Source organism: Onthophagus taurus, chromosome 10, assembly GCF_036711975.1.
Source record: "Onthophagus taurus isolate NC chromosome 10, IU_Otau_3.0, whole genome shotgun sequence".
Taxonomy (NCBI): domain Eukaryota; kingdom Metazoa; phylum Arthropoda; class Insecta; order Coleoptera; family Scarabaeidae; genus Onthophagus; species Onthophagus taurus.
In genome coordinates, this window is record NC_091975.1 from 15,572,573 (window position 1) to 15,590,475 (window position 17,903).

A 17,903-nucleotide genomic window follows, 5' to 3' on the forward strand; every position below is an offset into this window, starting at 1 on the left:
GAGCGTGGGTCGGGGTGGGCTTTCCACTCCATATCTCACCTGCTCCTAAATATCAATAAATTTGAACCCATACCCGGGTCATCATATATTCGTTTACCTCATGATATCGAAAAGAAAAAGGCATGCATCAATATTAAGAACTATGAAGATGATGCATGTCTAGCGTGGTGTTTGATGGCAGCTCTTTATCCCGCAAATCATAGTCAAGACCGGACTTCAAGCTACCCTCACTATAGTGAAACACTTAATTTACAAGGTATTAGATTCCCCGTTATTTTAAAAGACATTGTTAAAGTGGAAAAGTTAAATAATTCATATAAATTTACTTTATTTATATGAAACCGGCGGGAAAGGTCATTTTGTATTAATTAAGAACCTATCCAGGCTTATATCACGTCAGTTTTCACACCATGAGCATTCTATACACCTTTGTGATGGATGTTTAACCCGATTTTCATCTGCTGAAAAATTAATTACACATCAGAATCACGATTGTAATCATATAAAGACAATTGTTCCCACGATAAATTTAAAATCAAAACCTAATTATTTTGGCTTACACACTCCCGAAAATATTTTATCATTTATCAACTATAAATTCACACAGATGGTGCCGTTTGTTATATATGCAGACTTCGAATCGACTCTACAACCCATCGATTTTTGTGAGCCCAATTCATCTAAATCTTTTACCGAAAAAGTTGAGATGCATCAACCCTACAGTTTCGCTTATTATATCGTTTCCACGATTGATAGCAGTTTTAATAAATTTGAAACGTATACAGGACTTGATACATCTCACGTTTTTATCACTAAATTAATCGATGATGTTAAATTTATTTATAATAAATACTTGAAAACCGTAAAACCAATGATACCTTTAAGAACCGATGAGCAACGCAATTTCGATTCAGCTGAAAATTGTTATATTTGTCAAAATCCTTTCACATCTGACCAGATTAAGGTACGTGATCATTGTCATATTAGCGGTAAATACCGGGGACCTGCCCATACAAATTGTAATCTAAATTTCAAACTTCCAAATTCTATTCCAATATTCTTTCATAATTTTAGCGGTTACGATTGTCATTTATTTATTAAAGCATTTATTTAACAATAAAGAAAAATATATCGGTTTCAGTAAAAGAGTGTTTGTCGATAAATTAATCAATGAAGATAAAATTGTTGAAAATATTTTTTTGAAATTAAGATTTGTTGATTCGTTTAGATTTATGGTATCTTCATTAGACACTTTAGCCGGCAACCTCGAAATAAATGACTTTATCAATATACGTAAATTCTTTCCACACCCCGAACATTTTAAATTGTTAACGAAAAAGGGTATATTTCCATACAATTATATAACCTCTTTCGACAAACTAAATGATACATCACTACCACCTAAAAGCATGTTTTACAACAAATTAAATTTAGAAGACATAAGCGATGAGCAATATTCGCACGCTCAATGTGTGTGGAAAGAATTTAATTGTCAAAATTTGAAACAATATTCCGACTTGTATTTAAAGACTGATGTTCTTTTATTGACTGATGTATTTGAAAAATTCAGGCAAGTTTGTTTTAAAACTTACGATTTAGATCCCGCGCATTGTTATACGGCACCGGGACTATTTTGGGATGCCATGTTGAAATTCACCAAAATTAAATTAGAATTGTTGACGGATATAGATCAAGTTCATTTTATTAAGAAAGGTATCCGTGGAGGTATTTCTCAATGCTTCCTACGGTACGCTAAAGCTAATAATAAATATATGGATGATTATAACCCCAATTTACCATAATCGCATTTAATGTATTGGGACGCGAATAATTTGTATGGATGGGCGATGTCGCAATATTTACCGGTTTCCAATTTCAAGCGGTTAGATGATACCCAAATTCTAAATTTTAATTTTAATAATATATCAGATACTTCAGATTACGGTTACATTTTAGATGTAGATATCGAATACCCCGAGTATTTGCATGATACGCATAATGATTTACCTTTTTTATGTGAAAACATTTTACCACCTAACGGTAGATGTGAAAGCGATAAATGATTGATTCCAAATTTATTTAATAAAACAAATTATGTTGTGCATTATAGAAATTTAAAGCAGGCCGTTGCTCACGGTCTTAAAGTTTCTAAAATTAATAGAGTTTTATCGTTCAGACAGTCTACCTGGTTGAAATCTTACATCGATAAGAATACAGCATTACGCCAATCCGCTAATAATTCTTTTGAAAAAGATTTTTTCAAGTTAATGAATAATGCAGTTTTTGGTAAAACCATGGAAAATGTAGATAAACGAGTCGATGTAAGATTAGTGACCAGTTGGGATGATGTTCATACTAGCGAAATCTCCGGTCGTCCTCGTTTAGGAGCTCGAAGTTTAATTGCGAAATTAAATTTTAAAAGCATAAGCATATTCACAGAAACGTTTTCGGCAATTCAAATGGATCGTCTCCATGTCGTTTACGATAAACCTCTATATGTTGGTTTTACGGTTTTAGAATTGTCTAAATTGTTAATGTATAATTTTTATTATGATTTCTTAAAACCAAAGTACGGTGAATCTATTCGCTTATGTTACATGGATACCGATAGCTTCACCGTACTAATTGATTCCGATGATGTTTATAGAGACGTGAAATTGAATTTAGATAAATTTGACACATCGAACTACAGTTCTGATAATCAGTTTGACATAGCGTTACATAATAAAGCTGTTTTGGATAAAATGAAAGACGACAATTGCGGAAACATAATGGTTGAATTTATCGGTTTGAGGTCTAAAGTGTATGCGAATAGGGTCGCTGATGGTCGGGTTACAAAGAAATCTAAAGGTGTTAAGAAAGCTATTGTTAAACAACATATCTTTTCAAAATTATTTAGATTGTTTAAATTCAAAATCGGTTTTATTTAAAAAACAAACGTTATTTAGAAGTTTCAATCATAACATATTTACAGCATTACAAAATAAATTGGTTCTATCACCAAATGACTCCAAGCGATATATTTGTAATAATGGAATTAATACATTCGCTTGGGGTCATTATAGTATTAATGACGATAGTACATACTTTAATTTTAAGTTAATTTATTCGTATTTATTGTAATTTATTGAAAAGTTCTCGATGGTTTAATTGTTTATTCGCTTTACTTTCTGTTTACATCACACTTTAGCTATGGTTCAAATCTCATTGGTAAGTATGTTAATTTACACCATCGAGTTTTTTTTTATTGTTTTAATTCAATTGCAGGATTTTAAAGTCTATATACCTAAACGTTATGAAAATGAGATTTTAAAGGACGATACGTTTCCAATTTTAAAATCTTCAACCAATTCTTTGTGAATTTAAGACTGAAAAAAGAATTCATGTATTTGAGCTTTACGGGATGTTGCCCATCGAAATCATATTGAGATTGTGGAGAACATGGTTTACCAACCATTGGGATGTGTTGGGAACACTTAGGATCGATTTATTTTTTATACTGTGAGTAATTTCTATTGTTTCTCGAATTTTCCTTTTGATAATTTTATTTTTTTAAATTTTATCAACAGTTGTTATTGGAAATTTGTTTATCTAGAGAGATGTTATTGCGTCTAACCACATTATTTTTTTTTGCGGTTACAGTATCTCTACCGCCTGGTGCGAAATTTATTTATTCCGAACTTACACTCCAAACTGTTCACTTGAAGTTTATACACCGCTTATTGAAAAGATCGAACAGCTAAATCGTTTAGGACAGTGTGAATTTTTACCTAAGAAAAAAGTGAGTGATTTACATTTACATACACCGTATCCAATTGTAGCAGCTAAACGTATTCCAAGCCGAGCTTGGCCTACGGCAATTGTTGAACTGGAAGCTGGATTTATTGTGTTTCTACCTAAACGTATTGCTGAAGTGATTTCCGATGCTGAAATTGTTGAACTACGTGAAATCTGTTTGGTATATCTTGGAGAACTTGAACTTAACAAGACATGTACTGTGCAAAAGATTGAATTTATAAAGAAGAAGAAGAAGAATATTGGTTCAAATGATGAAATTCCATCGGCATCTATTTCTTAAATGTAGTCATTTCAATTTAATCACAGATTATATTATATATTGGTTTTTTTATATATTATGCTAATATAATTTATTGTTAATTTGAAATGTTTAATTTTTCAGCTCAAGTTACGCTAATTTACAGTTCAATTCTCAATCATAGCTAGCGTCATTATATTTAAATTTTTCTGTTTAATTTTATAAAAAATTCCTAAATCTAGTACTTACAGCACTCAATCATAGGTGGCGCCATTGTATTTAAATTTTTCTATTTAATTTTCTAAAAATCCCTAGATCTCTAGTTACTTTTAATACCAACCTAATTTTTTTCCCCAAAACTTTAGTTGGTATCCCCCCCCTATACCTAATACATTGAGGCGTGACGTCACCGCAGGATTGGCAGGATTAACTTCCGGTCTAGAACCGGATATTCTTACGCTACTTTTATAGGTTCAATTAAACGTCTTAAAAAATCGTACTTATTTTGGTATAACGAATTGGAGCATAAGTATAAGTTTAGGAAGCGGAAGCCATTACGTGCAAGTAAAAGCGATAACATAGCATTTGTTTTTCCGACACCAGAGGGTCCTACAATTAAACCTCGCTTACATTTTCCACCAAATAAATTACTGTGTCTTGTAAAATGTTCTTCGGTGGTACCTTTACTAAAATTTAGTATTGGCAGTGTTAGCGGTTGCGGTAAACACTTTAGTTTCTTATCGATCATGATTCTCGCACTAAATGAATTATGACATTAACAGGATAAGACTGAATAAAAATTTAGCAAATGTAACTTTATATAGAGACATAAAATATATTGATTTATATAAAAATAATATCAATGTAACTTAATAATTAACTTAAAAATTAACTTAAAAATTAACATAAAAATTAACTTAATAAAAAGAGGAGAAGGAGTAGTTACCACTCCTCCTCTTCTGGATGTAATTGGTTCGTTTCTTCGTAAGGCGGTGGTGCTGCTGGTGCCGGAGTCGTTGCCGGAGTCGTTGCCAGAGTCGTTGCCGGAGTCGGTGAACTAACGGCTGTGGTGCAGTGGTTAATATGCATGTTGTGCACATGCACTTCGCCCCTCACCACAGCCGATTCTGACACACTCTGCACCTAAAAAGATAAAATTAATGACTTGGAAAAAAGGATTATAAATATAACGTACCAATTTAAACAGTGCCTCTACTTTCACCTCCAACGAGGCAACTTTCCGCTCCACATTACATAATCTGATCATGTGATTATAACTCATGTTGTTGGAAGTCATCTTTAAGCTAGGAAGGGAAGTTTACGCTATTAGTAGTGAAACTAGATAAAATAGATTCAGCCTTTTTAATTTCACAGGTTAATGATGCTATGGTGATGTCGAGCGATATTGTTAAACGGTTGTTACAGCTCGACGCCAGCCCTTCTCTAAACTGTGAAAGTTCTCTCAAAGAGGTCTGCAATTGAAGAACCTTTGCATGAAGGTCTTTATAAAAATTTTGGTACAAACTATTAATTTCTACTGCTGTACACATTGCGTTTGAAAAAAGGCTGGCAGACACATCGGAAATATCTGAAGTAGCAGGAATATTAGCAGGAATATTGTCAACCCTTAAGATGTGTACTTTCGGGCTTAACGAAGGAATTTCGGTGTTAGGGATATTTGAGTTAGTAACGGGAGCCAATGAAGCTTTAGAAGAAGAAAAAGGAGCCTTAATAGCTTTAAGATACTTCCGGTTTACGGTACTACAGTGTTGTGATACCGCCATTAAAGCAAGAGAGTCGTCGGATTTATCGGACACGTTCTCGGTAACCACTTTCGACTGTGTCATTTCAACCTTCGACGGGGTCGCTGGTTCAACTGACACATACTTGCGTTGGCTACGTCGCGACCGAGCACGTGCCTCCCTTCTTTCTTGTCTTTCCTCTCTATACTTTTCTGACGGTTCCCACACACCAGCAGCCTTCTTCCAATGTTCACGGCTCCCCGAATTCCGACGAAGTGAAAGGCGTTTCACATTTTTATCGTCGACATTCGCGGAACCTGCAACGTTCAGAAGCGACGGATCTTGCTGCGCATTAGATTCCACGTTAGGATCCATTGGCTGCTCATTAGGCTGCACGTTTGGATCCAGCGCCTTCTCAACAGTCGATATGTTCAACAGGTTCATGTCAAAACTGTTTAACAGGAATGGCTCCTGGCTGCTGGCGAAACCGGGAGCAGTTAAATCAATTTGACTAAAACCGTCTTGAGACATCTTGATAAAAAAAAGATTCATACATTAATTTATTTTATTTTAATAAAAAATCATGTATACTTACATCGCTTGATGAAAAGAACGTTAAAATCTAATTGCAGTGGGTACTGAATGATAGGATGTGAATGATAAAAAATTATCGTAGATATTAGGATACAAACGTTCGAATAATAAAGTTATGCTTACCAACAAAAAATAAGATTTAAAATAGAAGGAGCTATAGGAATGAAAAAAACAGATTAGCAACAATATATGCAAAGGAAAAGAAGGCTATACTTACCAGAAAAAAGTCGCCGAGATAACGAAGTTATCAAAACTGATCGAACTGATCAAACAAAAAATGGAAGTGATCAGAATTTTAGATTACAACTCCGAATCCCCACTCCCATCCCTACTCTTCCATCTCCACTTTTGGGAGGAGCCTGAGGAGGAGCGTGGGAGGAGCTTCAATAAACAATCCTTTTCCTTTTTCTTTTTTTCTTCTTTTTTTTCCTCTTTTTTTCTTCTTTTTTTCCTTTTTTTCTCTTCTTTCCTTCTTCTTCTCTTCCTTTTTCTTGATTTTTCTTTTCAATTTACAACAATTTTTACAACCCAACAGTACCCCACCCAACAGTACCCAACTCAACGTATACAAATGCTTTTTTCTTTCAAATTAAAACAATTTTTTATACTTTTTACAATCTTTTATTATTATTATTATAATTTACAATCTATAACTGACAATGTTTATATATTAAACCTTACATAAAGAACAATCCTTTCTTGCCGATGGTGGACCATCAATATGCGTTTCCCAATGAGGCAAATTATAATGTTCAAAACAGGGCAGCTTGCTTTGTAATCGCTCATCGTTTCTATACTTCAACGGTAATTTAAACCAAACCGCCGCCAAATCTAATGGCTTTACTTTATTGATATAATAATCGATTGGTAAATGACATAATTCGTAGTTTTTAATATTCGCAAAAGATAAATCAGATTCGTATCTTTCCATAATATCCCACACTTTATTAATTATAAAAGTTGAAAGTCCTAATCTGGTAACTAACCGCCAAAGACGTTCCATCTTGAACTGCTCTACCGCTACTACTTGTCTGCCTTTCTCAATTCGTTTACATATAGTTATAGATTTCTGAATACGTATGAAAATAAATAAAAAACATTCGACAAGGAGCACATACTTGGTCTCTTTTTATGATAGGGACACATCGGCGCACCAACCTCTAATTTGCATTCATTTTCCGGCAATTCTTTTACCGGTATTGTTAAAATTCTTTTGTTGAACGGCACAAATAACAAACGATCTCATCGAAACGAGACGCAATAATCGTACGGAAAACGTTCTCCGTTCAAGAAAACGGTTACGTTCGTTAAGTTTATATTATCAAATAATGCCATGTTTCCCTTAAATATTCCCTTTCGATTTGTTTGAAATCCGATTGTTATAAACCTAGGCGTTTCCAATTGTGGAGCAGTTTTGACGGCCCAAGATTGCTTCGTAGTTTGAGGTAATTGAGGGTACTCGTGTATTTCCCACGATCGAAAAGGAACGTGAATGTCTACGTTTCTTTCCGATAGTTTTGTTAATGCCAACTGTTCGCGTAATCCAACCGCCACGTGAGGAAATCTCCATATAATTTTATTAATGATCAATTTCAATTTTTCGTCGTTCGGAGCAGCTGCCGGTTGAAAGATGACGTCAGTATCATCGTGTCCGCGAATTAGCACAAGTTCCTGTCGAACTTTCATCATGATCTTTCTGAAATCTTCTGCGAATCCTAACAACGACCGAAATTTCCATTTTTGTCTAAAGCCTTTGAAACACCCGCTACGTGATCTTTCCAAGGTTTTATGTGCCAACCGGCGTTCTCTAATTTCACCACCTCGTTCTGTGTAGATGAGAAATAACCCTTCATGCATGAGCTTATACCGACGTTCCACACACCATTAACATGTACTCCGTTAATAAGATATCGAATAACGCTAAACATAAATGCAACGGGATTGTTAACCAATTGCCCCGTTGCGCTGGCATCTTTTGTTATACTTCCATCCGCGGCTAACTTACGAACGCTACCCTCGACGTATAGATAACTCTCGCTCGGTAAAGTATAATTATCTATTTCCGGAATTGAAATTCTAATTTCGTCATTGTTATCGAACGTGGTCGATCCAAACGGTTGATGCGAATGGAATTCATAACTTACGATAGAGTGATCTGTTTTTATCTTATCGGTTACTTTTAAAATGTCCATTACTTTAACACTTCGTATCCTAACTGAACTAAATACCTTCGATTGACTGGTGATAATCGATGAATGGATCGTCAGTAGTATAGAAACGCCGATTCTAGATAAGAGGTTGCTCCACATGACGTCATCAACCCAATGTAAAAGGATAAGGAAGGGTACCAACCTATGGCTGTGGAGAAAACAAATATAGGTTGGTATTGGAAAAGGAACTAGATCTGGTTACTTTTAAAAAAAGAGCAGATCATCTGGCAGCTCGTAAGACGTTTTCCATTAACAATAAATATGGTAAAAGGAGTAAATCCAACTCAACTTCGAATAAATTTTTTCTTTGGTTTAAACTCACAAAGACTGAAAAAAAAAGAAAAAAAAACACAGAGACGACTATGAGAAATTGCGCGCGGTTTACGTTTGACGGATAAATCCAACTCAACTTCGAATAAATTTTTTCTTTGGTTTAAACTCACAGAGAGCGAAAAAAAGAAAAACACAGAGACGACTACGAGACATTGCGCGCGGTTTACGTTTGACACGTTCGGTTTCTAAAGTAAAACTGATTATGAGTTACGCGATACAATGCTTTCCTCGCCGGGGCGGAAGTGTCAACTTACGACAATCGGCGCGGCGCATCACCAAGTAAAGTGCAATGCACCTCGCTGACGGGAGTGTTAAGTTACAATCGGCGCGGCGCGCTGCAATAATGCTGAACAATGGAATAATTGACCTAAATGAAATGCTATATATATAATTAATATTAAGAAAGTAAAAAAAAATAATACAAATTATAAAATTTTTTTAATGCGTTTTCATTAACAAAAATGATGTACGTAAAAAAAAATACATTTAAATAAAAGAAGGAAAAGGTTTAAATAATACAATTTAATTTTCACAATTAACCCAATTTAAATATATTGAAACATTTTAAAATACAATCTTGAAAGTTTATACACAATTAAATATATACAAAATTTAACAATCGGTAAAATTAACAAATATAGTATTTGCATTACGATACACATGCCAATAGTTATAATTGTAATAACAATCGTTAATATATTCAAAATCATTAACATTAATATGGTCGTCAATAATTAATTTAGCTGATTCATTATCAGGAAAGTATCCATTAACTTTTAGGAAATTTTTAAATTTTCGATGATCTTCAAAGTCTTCATCACTACCAACATACAGAATATCACCCTTGCGATAAACCCTCCATATGTTATTTTCAAATTCACAAAACTGTACAAATTGCGAATCATTTATTTTATCACCATCGATGTCTCGTATGTCTACAAGTACCAAATCGAGCTGAGTAATTTCTTCTGGGAAATCGGTATTTAAACACTGCTTCAGTTTAAGCCGAAAGTCAGTCCAAGACATTATGACGACGATGTGAACACTTCGATTTTTAAAAGGTAACTGAGACACATATGATTTAAATTTACAATTAAACATAATTTATTAAAAGTCAACTAAATAACAGCAGAATTTAACTTACAACTAAAATGGATTTACATCAAAAATTTAAATAATAAAAAGGATTTCAATGGAGTAATGTTAACAAATACCTTAGTGGCCGAATTGAACTTACAACATAAAGGGAATAGAAAATCACATTTAAACGCGATTCGCAATTCAACCATCGAAATCCTTTTTTTACAATTATATAATCAAAAAATATAAACTATTTATGATAATGGAGTGTTGATACGATAGTGACCCCACGCTAATGTACTCACCCCATCATCATTAATATAACGTTTCGAATCACGTGATGAAAGAGCCAATTTATTTTGTAGCATGGTATATATGCTATGCTTTTGACTTCTGAACAAGTATTGTTTCATGTAAATATCTCTTTTTGACGTTAAACATTCCAAATAATGTTCAAAGATAATTTTGCGTTTAACCACAGCCTTCTTTACACCTTTAGCCTTTTTAGTGATACGGCCGAAACAGACCCTATTAGCGTACAATTTAGAACGTAAACCAATAAATTCTGACATGATTCTACCTGAATTTTCATCTTTCATCAACCCCAATACCGCTTTATTTTGTAGTGGAATGCTAAACTCATTATCCGGAAGATAATTTGACGTATCGAAGCGTTCTAAATTATCTTTTACGAATGCATACACATCATCTGTGGTAATGGACACAGTGAAGCTGTCGGTATCCATGTAGCACAATTGAATTTCAGAACCAAATTTAGGTTTCAAAAAATCATAATAAAATTGTTACATAAGTAATTTAGAAATTTCCAAAACTGCAAACCCTACATATAACGGTTTATCGTAAACCACATGCAGATGTTCCATTTGAATAGCCGAAAATGTTTCCGTAAAAATTTTTATATTCTTAAAATTTAATTTAGCAATTAGACTACGTGCCCCTAATTTTGGTCTACCCGTTCTCTTACGTATATCTTCCCAACTTGTCACTAACCTCACATCGACCCTTTTATCTACATTTTCCATAGTTTTACCGAAAACCGCATTGTTCATTAATTTAAAAAAATCCTTTTCAAAACTATTTTTGGCAGTTTGGCGTAAATGTGTGTTAACGTCGATGTAAGGTTTAAGCCAAGCTGATAGTTTAAAAGATAAAATACGATTACTTTTTCTAACTATAAGACCGTGAGCGACGGCATGCTTTAAATTTCTATAATGAATTACACAATTTTTCTTATTAAATAAATTTGGAATAAGTCTTTTATCGCTCACGCTTTTAGAGTTTGGCGGGCATATATTTTCGGCTAGAAATGGTAGGTCGTTATGCAAATCGTGCAATTCGCGCGGATATTCAATATCAACGTCCAATATATACCCGTAATCTGAGGTATCGGATACGTTTCTAAATTCGAAACTTCCAATTTGGGCCGCATCCAACCAAACAAACTCATTAACGGGCATATATTGAGACATTACCCATCCATAGAGGTTATTTGCATCCCAATACATCAAATAATTTTAAGGTAAATCGGTGTTGAAAGTACCATCGGTCATATATTTATTATTTCCCTTAGCGTGACGATGGCCGCAAAACGAAATGCCCCCGCGAATTCCCTTTTTAATGAAATGTACCTGATCTATATCTGTTAAAAGTTCGAGTTTGATCTGCGTGAACTTAAGCATAGCATCCTAAGATAACCTGGCGCTGTATAATAATGGGCAGGGTCTAACCCATAAGTACTAAAACAAACTTCTCGAAACTTTTCAAAGATGTCTGCAAGTAAAAGTACATCGGTCTTTAGATATAGATCAGAATACTCACGTAAATTTTGACACCCGAATGTACGCCAAACGGTTTGCGCATGATTGTATTCATCTTCACTTATACCATCGAAGCTCAGCTTATTCATAAAAGCATCTTTAGAGGGTAATGATGTTTCACCCAATCTATCAATAGAATCAATATACTGATAAGGAAAAATACCCTTTCTTGTTAACAATTTAAACTGTTCGTGACGTATGAAAAATTTTTTAACGTGGATAAAGTCATCGTCCACAAGATTGCTGGCGAGCGAATCGAGAGAGGATGCCATGAACCTAAATGAATCTACAAAGCGCATTTTCATGTAGACGTTTTCAAAATCATCTTTGTGCTGTTTTTTAACGCGATCAACTAAAACGTTTTTACTAAAGCTAATGTATTTTTCCTTGTTGTTGGGTAAAACATCGATACCACCCTCCGAATCGATATCAGCTAATTCCTTTACGAATAAGTGTGAATCATAGCCGCTAAAATTGTGAAGAAATATCGGAATGAAATTAGGGAGTTTGAAATTAAGGTTACACGTTGAATGTGCGGCACCTCTAAATCTGCCGGTAATATGGCAATGGTCGTGAACCTTATTCTGATTACAACCATCAAACGGTGACTTACAAATATGGCATAACGAAGCTGAATTAAATTTCAATTCCTCTTCAGCGGTTAGAGGTAGCATTGGTTTAATACATTTTAAATATTCGTTGTAAATAAATATAAATTGAAACAAAAACTTTACCACAATCGAGGCCCATATACGTTTCGAATTTATAATATTTAACATCGGATGTTGAAACGATATAATAAGCAAAGCTAAACGGCATGTGTATATCTACCGCTTCGGTGAAAGATGTTGAAGTACTAGGTTCGCAAAACTCTACCGGCTTTAAAATCGATTCAAAATCCGCATATATAACAAAGGGGACGTTTTGAGTATATTTATAATTATTAAATTGTAAAATATTTTCAGGCGTATACGACCCTAGAAAGTTTGGCCTTGAGCGCACATTTTTCGATGGTAAAATGGTTTTAATATGATTACAATCATGCAGTTGATGATCGTTTAACAACTTTTGTGTGGAAAAGCGTCTTAAACAACCATCGCAAAGGTGTACAGAATGACCGTGGTTGTATACTTGTTTAGAAATCAAACGTGATAGATTTACAATTAAAACGTAATGTCCGTGTCCATTTTCATATAAATAAAGTAAATTTATATGGGTATCCCGTCGATTTTTTGTAAAATAAATTGGTCCTTCCACCACGTATTCTTTGGATGATTTAACTAGTTCATAAATATTTATACTTAAATTATTTAATTGTTCAATTTTAGGGATGTCTTTTAAATGCACGGGAAAGTTTATATCTTTTAAATTTAATACGGTTGAAAAGTGCGGGTACGATGATGTTAAGTTTCTATTACTTTCTACCGGTCGCAGATGAGATACGAGACTCCAAGCTAAGCAAGCGTTGTCATCGTAGTTTTTGATGTTAATGCACGCTTTCTTAGTAGCGATTGATTCTGGAAGCGGGATGTACGACGAGCCGGGTATTGGTTGGAATTTGTTTATGTTTAGAAGAAGGTATGAAATAGAAAAGAAGTCTCAACCGGACCCCCTCTCCTGAAACTCTTCAGCTTGTTGGTTAATACTTGCCACCATCTCATCATAAGTTTCATTAAAATCGGCGAATTGTGTAATTACTTCGAATTTGGTATTAAAATTCTTTTCGGACGCGGTAACGGTCTCATCTCCATTTTCATTAATTGTTGTTTTAATAAAAATGGATAAAAGCTCGAGTTGCACCTTCACCGAGCAGGTTCATGTAAGGTGTGATAATATTTCCGACAGTATTTCGAGTACGCGCTAGATATGTGGAGATATCATCATCATCATCACGACCTCCAGATATTTTATAAGACGCAACTCGATCTTTGTAACAAGTTGCAATCTTCTCAACACCTTTCTCAACCTGTATCGTATGATTCATCCTGAGATGTGACTCCAAAGCCATATGATTTGTGAAAGAAATTCCACACAAATCACATACCTTTGATCTATTATCACCGGATAGCGGTTGAGGAAGATGTTTAGAAGGTTGCAAAATTGACCTTACCGTCGGCGCCGATGATGTAGATGGTGGTACATCGATGGTGGGTTTCGCTTTCGCACAATTTGCCATTGCAGGAGGTGGCGCTTGACGTTGAGGACCAACTTCTAAACCATTATCACCCGATAGCGGTTGAGGAAGACGTTTAGAAGGTTGCAAAATTGACCTCACCGTCGATGATGTAGATGGTGGTACATCGATGGTGGATTTCGCTTTCGAATAATTTGCCATTGCTGGAGGTGGCGCTTGACGCTGAGGACCAACTTCTAAACCATGCACTAATTTTCAAAACTATCGAATCTCGAAAAAGATTTATCGCATAAAGAACACTCGTTCCTAACGTAATTAGTATGCGAATGTCGTGTGTGCCGATCGAGACTCCTTTTGGCGCTGAATGACTTTTGACACTTATCGCACGCGAACATCTTTAAAGAGATTTGAAATTGAGAGTTTCAAATATAAACTTTAACGAGAGCAACCGCTTATTAAAACTGTTGATGTTGCTAGTTCCACAGATGAATGTGAAGTAAAACGTTTCTAGAAATAATATGTATTAATATTACATAAAAATGCAAACTAAGCAGTTTTTATTAAATCACCGTGGTTCAGTAAAGTTCAATGCACCACGTCAGTGGAAGTGTTAAATTACATTGTGGTTTACAATAATGCTGAGCAATAGAATTATTGGTGTAAATGAAATACGGATAAATAGAAATTTAAAACTCTAATTAATTATAAGGATGTGAAAAATTAAAAGTTTTTAAATAAATAATAGGATTTGTTAATATTTAAGTTAACAATAATGCGAAGTAAATATACGTTTTACTTAGAAAAGAAACATTTAAACCTAAACGATATTGTCTAACCACTTAACGAACACTTGATTCTTTCTTCTCTTTAACACTTTTTCGACAAGATACACATCAGGTTGTTTGGATCTTTGAAGTTCGAATTCATAAAAAGCTCCGTTAATAGGTTGTCCATTCATATCTTCTAATAAATAAGAAATTGGATTCGTAATTTGTGTTTTAACTATTTTAAATAACTCAGTGGTCCAGTTGGGTAAATATCCATTATCGAAGACATGCTTATGCTTGCTAATGCGAACTACATCTCCAATATTAAAGTTTCCCTTACCGGCAATTTTAATATGATTGTACACCGTATTGGGAAGTTTATTTTCTACAGATTTCGAATTTATTTGAGATGGTTTCATTTTCGTGGTTGAATGCTTTGAATTATAATATTGAGTTGTAATAGCATCCAATAAGTGTAACCATTTATGATTTCCGTAAAGACTAAACATTTTATACAACTTTTGTTTTATGATTCTAATTACGCGTTCAGCTATTGCAGCCTTCATTACGCTATACGTTGAATAATGATTAATTTTAAATTCCATCATCAACTTTTTGAAGTGTGTATTGTAAAATTCCTTTCCCTGATCTGTTTGTAGATTTTTAGGTACACGACCTTCAAAGAGAATTGAACGTAACGCGTGTATTACATCTGTAGAGGATTTATTTTTTAACGGACGCATCCAGAGATACTTTGAAAAACAATCGAAAACCACTAAGATGTATTCATGTCTAACATTGATTTTACCAAATTCTATCATTTCAATAAGATCAGCTTGCCATAAATCATCGATCCCCTTCAGTATAGTTCTTCGTCTAGGAAATAAACGTCTAGCGGGACGATGAAGTTCTTCAACTATAGTTTGTTTCGCTTTCGATACCTTGCTACCACTTTTTTTCTTGAACTCAACCCGGTCAGCCCAAATGTCAGGGGAAGCAGATTCCTGGTCCACAATTGGACACTAGCCGTAAACTCACCGCTGAGACCTGCCACGACCACGCTGGGTGCCAACCCGACGCCCTCCCGCAGTGGATGGTGAAGGTTAAATGATAGAAGTAAATGTGTTCCCTCTCCTTTATTAAGCCTTACAAATCTCATCAATGTAAACAAAAATTATAAAATTACGGTCGACACAAAAATGTGGTACGTACCATTAATGTTTCACAATTGACAAACGAAATCTTAACAAAATAGACGGTCCAATAAAGAGACAGTGGTTCGTAGTTTCTTCCTCACCTCCCCACACGTGGTCGTCACAAATTGGCCCCGCGTCGTAACCGGCTTCAGGGTTCACTTTTTTTCGGCCAGACGGGATTGTTGGTAATAATGTTTTTTTTTTTAGTTGATACAAAAAAAAACACATTAGACAAACATTAACAATAACATCACAACATTACCTCCACTCCGGGAAGCCTGTGTTCAAGGGTGTTAAAAAAGAAGATCGCTATGGCTTGTCGGAAAAATAATCCGAATAAAAAAGATTCCGCTTGAAAATACTTTTACTTTCGTATTCTCACTTTTGTCACAAAATAACGTTGGATCCCGATACTTCGGATGAGAAGCCCCAATTGAGATAATTGAGTTACGGTCTTCACGCCGTTCACTTCTCAGAATCAGCACGCTTTTCGATAATCCACAAGCAATCCGATCTTTACTGGACACCACCAAGGTTACTCACAAACAGAGGAAGAGACGAAGAAGGAACACATTTTTATACGAAAGTTATTCATACCAACTCATCCCAAATCAAATAAAAATTACTATTTATTCTGGCAACAACGCCCTCTTACCAACAAAAGGATGAATTGATATGAAAAACAAACAAACATAACCCCACAAATATGTAAACAAGGAAAACAAATCTAAATTCTAATAAAACCGTAACAACCTGCATTATTACGCTCATGGATTAAGTCTAACTTTTTTTCTCCAATATATCTAGTCGTGAATTTATAGTGCTTTCCATATCAAGTAGACGATCTGCAACACCCTGTATCCCATTTCAAAGATTTGTTGTGAGTATATCAAATGCATTTAAATTATTGTTGAATGATTTTGTTAGAGTTGTAATTTGCTGACCATTTAATAGGATTTCCGCGTTATTTTTTTTAATGTCACGTAAGACTGTAGAGTTTTTAATATCAATTTTTGTTGACACCTGATGTATACGTTTACTATGATCTTCAATAATTCTTTGAACGTCCGCTATTATGACCTTAATTTTTGTAGCTTTCAATGTTTCACATATTTCGTCTACATAAATTTTTATCGCACAATCATTTTCATCCGTCGGTTGTTGAACGTTAGATAGTTTACGCCCCTGGATATCATAATCTCCATCTACGGTTAAAGGGAATCCAATATGGCGTTGAGATGTAATTAAATTCTCATCATTCAATACTTTATTCCGCGCAGAACGTAATGTACGACCAAACTTATCAATGCTCACACCACTCACGCTTGATCGTTCATTGGTACGCATAAATTATTATTATTATTATGATATAACGCCGCTCTCCTTCAGTTCTTCTATAATGGATGTGATTTCATTAATATGGGAATTGTTTCCTGCCGCATGTGAAGCGTACAACAATTTCAATCGATCTACCAATTCGTTAACATCATCCCAATATATATATATATATATATATATATTTCTTAAATGTAGTCATTTCATGTTAATCACAGATTATATTATATATTGGTTTTTTTATATATTATGCTAATATAATTTATTGTTAATTTGAAATGTAATGATTTTTATTATTTTTAATCCTATATTCCCACCACCACCACCATTTAATTTTTCAACTCAAGTTACGCTAATTTACAGTTCAATTCTCAATCATAGCTAGCGTCAATATATTTAAATTTTTCTGTTTAATTTTATAAAAAATTCCTAAATCTAGTACTTACACCACTCAATCATATTTGGCGCCATTGTATTTAAATTTTTCTATTTAATTTTCTAAAAATCCCTAGATCTCTAGTTACTTTTAATACCAACCTAATTTTTTTCCCCCAAACTTTAGTTGGTATCCCCCCCTATACCTAATACATTGAGGCGTGAAGTCACCGCAGGAGCAGCAGGAGCAACTTCCGGTCTAG

The 17,903-nt window shown here is 34.4% G+C and overlaps 2 protein-coding genes and 1 long non-coding RNA gene across 3 annotated transcripts; 2 read left to right on the forward strand and 1 right to left on the reverse strand.

The window, feature by feature from the left end:
- Positions 1–607: 607 nt before the first annotated feature.
- Positions 608–2,930, forward strand: LOC139431633 (uncharacterized). Its single transcript, XM_071199632.1, has 3 exons — positions 608–964; positions 1,104–1,747; positions 2,111–2,930. Exons 1-3 carry the CDS (start codon positions 608–610, stop codon positions 2,928–2,930), a joined length of 1,821 nt encoding a protein of 606 aa, XP_071055733.1.
- A 166-nt stretch (positions 2,931–3,096) lies between these two features.
- Positions 3,097–3,641, forward strand: LOC139431591 (uncharacterized). Its single transcript, XR_011641683.1, has 3 exons — positions 3,097–3,210; positions 3,268–3,501; positions 3,570–3,641. It is a non-coding gene; the product is annotated as an uncharacterized lncRNA (long non-coding RNA).
- Positions 3,642–14,784: 11,143 nt separating this feature from the next.
- On the reverse strand, positions 14,785–15,243 carry LOC139431634 (uncharacterized). The gene has a single exon (XM_071199633.1). It carries the CDS (start codon positions 15,241–15,243, stop codon positions 14,785–14,787), a length of 459 nt encoding a protein of 152 aa, XP_071055734.1.
- Positions 15,244–17,903: the final 2,660 nt, after the last annotated feature.

Coding starts and splice junctions, on each gene's coding strand:
- LOC139431633 (XM_071199632.1), top strand. CDS start 608: ATGGTGCCGTTTGTTATATATGCAGACTTCGAATCGACTCTACAACCC. Junction 965..1,103: donor TCACATCTGACCAGATTAAG/GTACGTGATCAT, acceptor TATTTATTAAAG/CATTTATTTAACAATAAAGA. Junction 1,748..2,110: donor ATTTCTCAATGCTTCCTACG/GTACGCTAAAGC, acceptor TGTGCATTATAG/AAATTTAAAGCAGGCCGTTG.
- LOC139431634 (XM_071199633.1), bottom strand. CDS start 15,243: ATGTTTAGTCTTTACGGAAATCATAAATGGTTACACTTATTGGATGCT.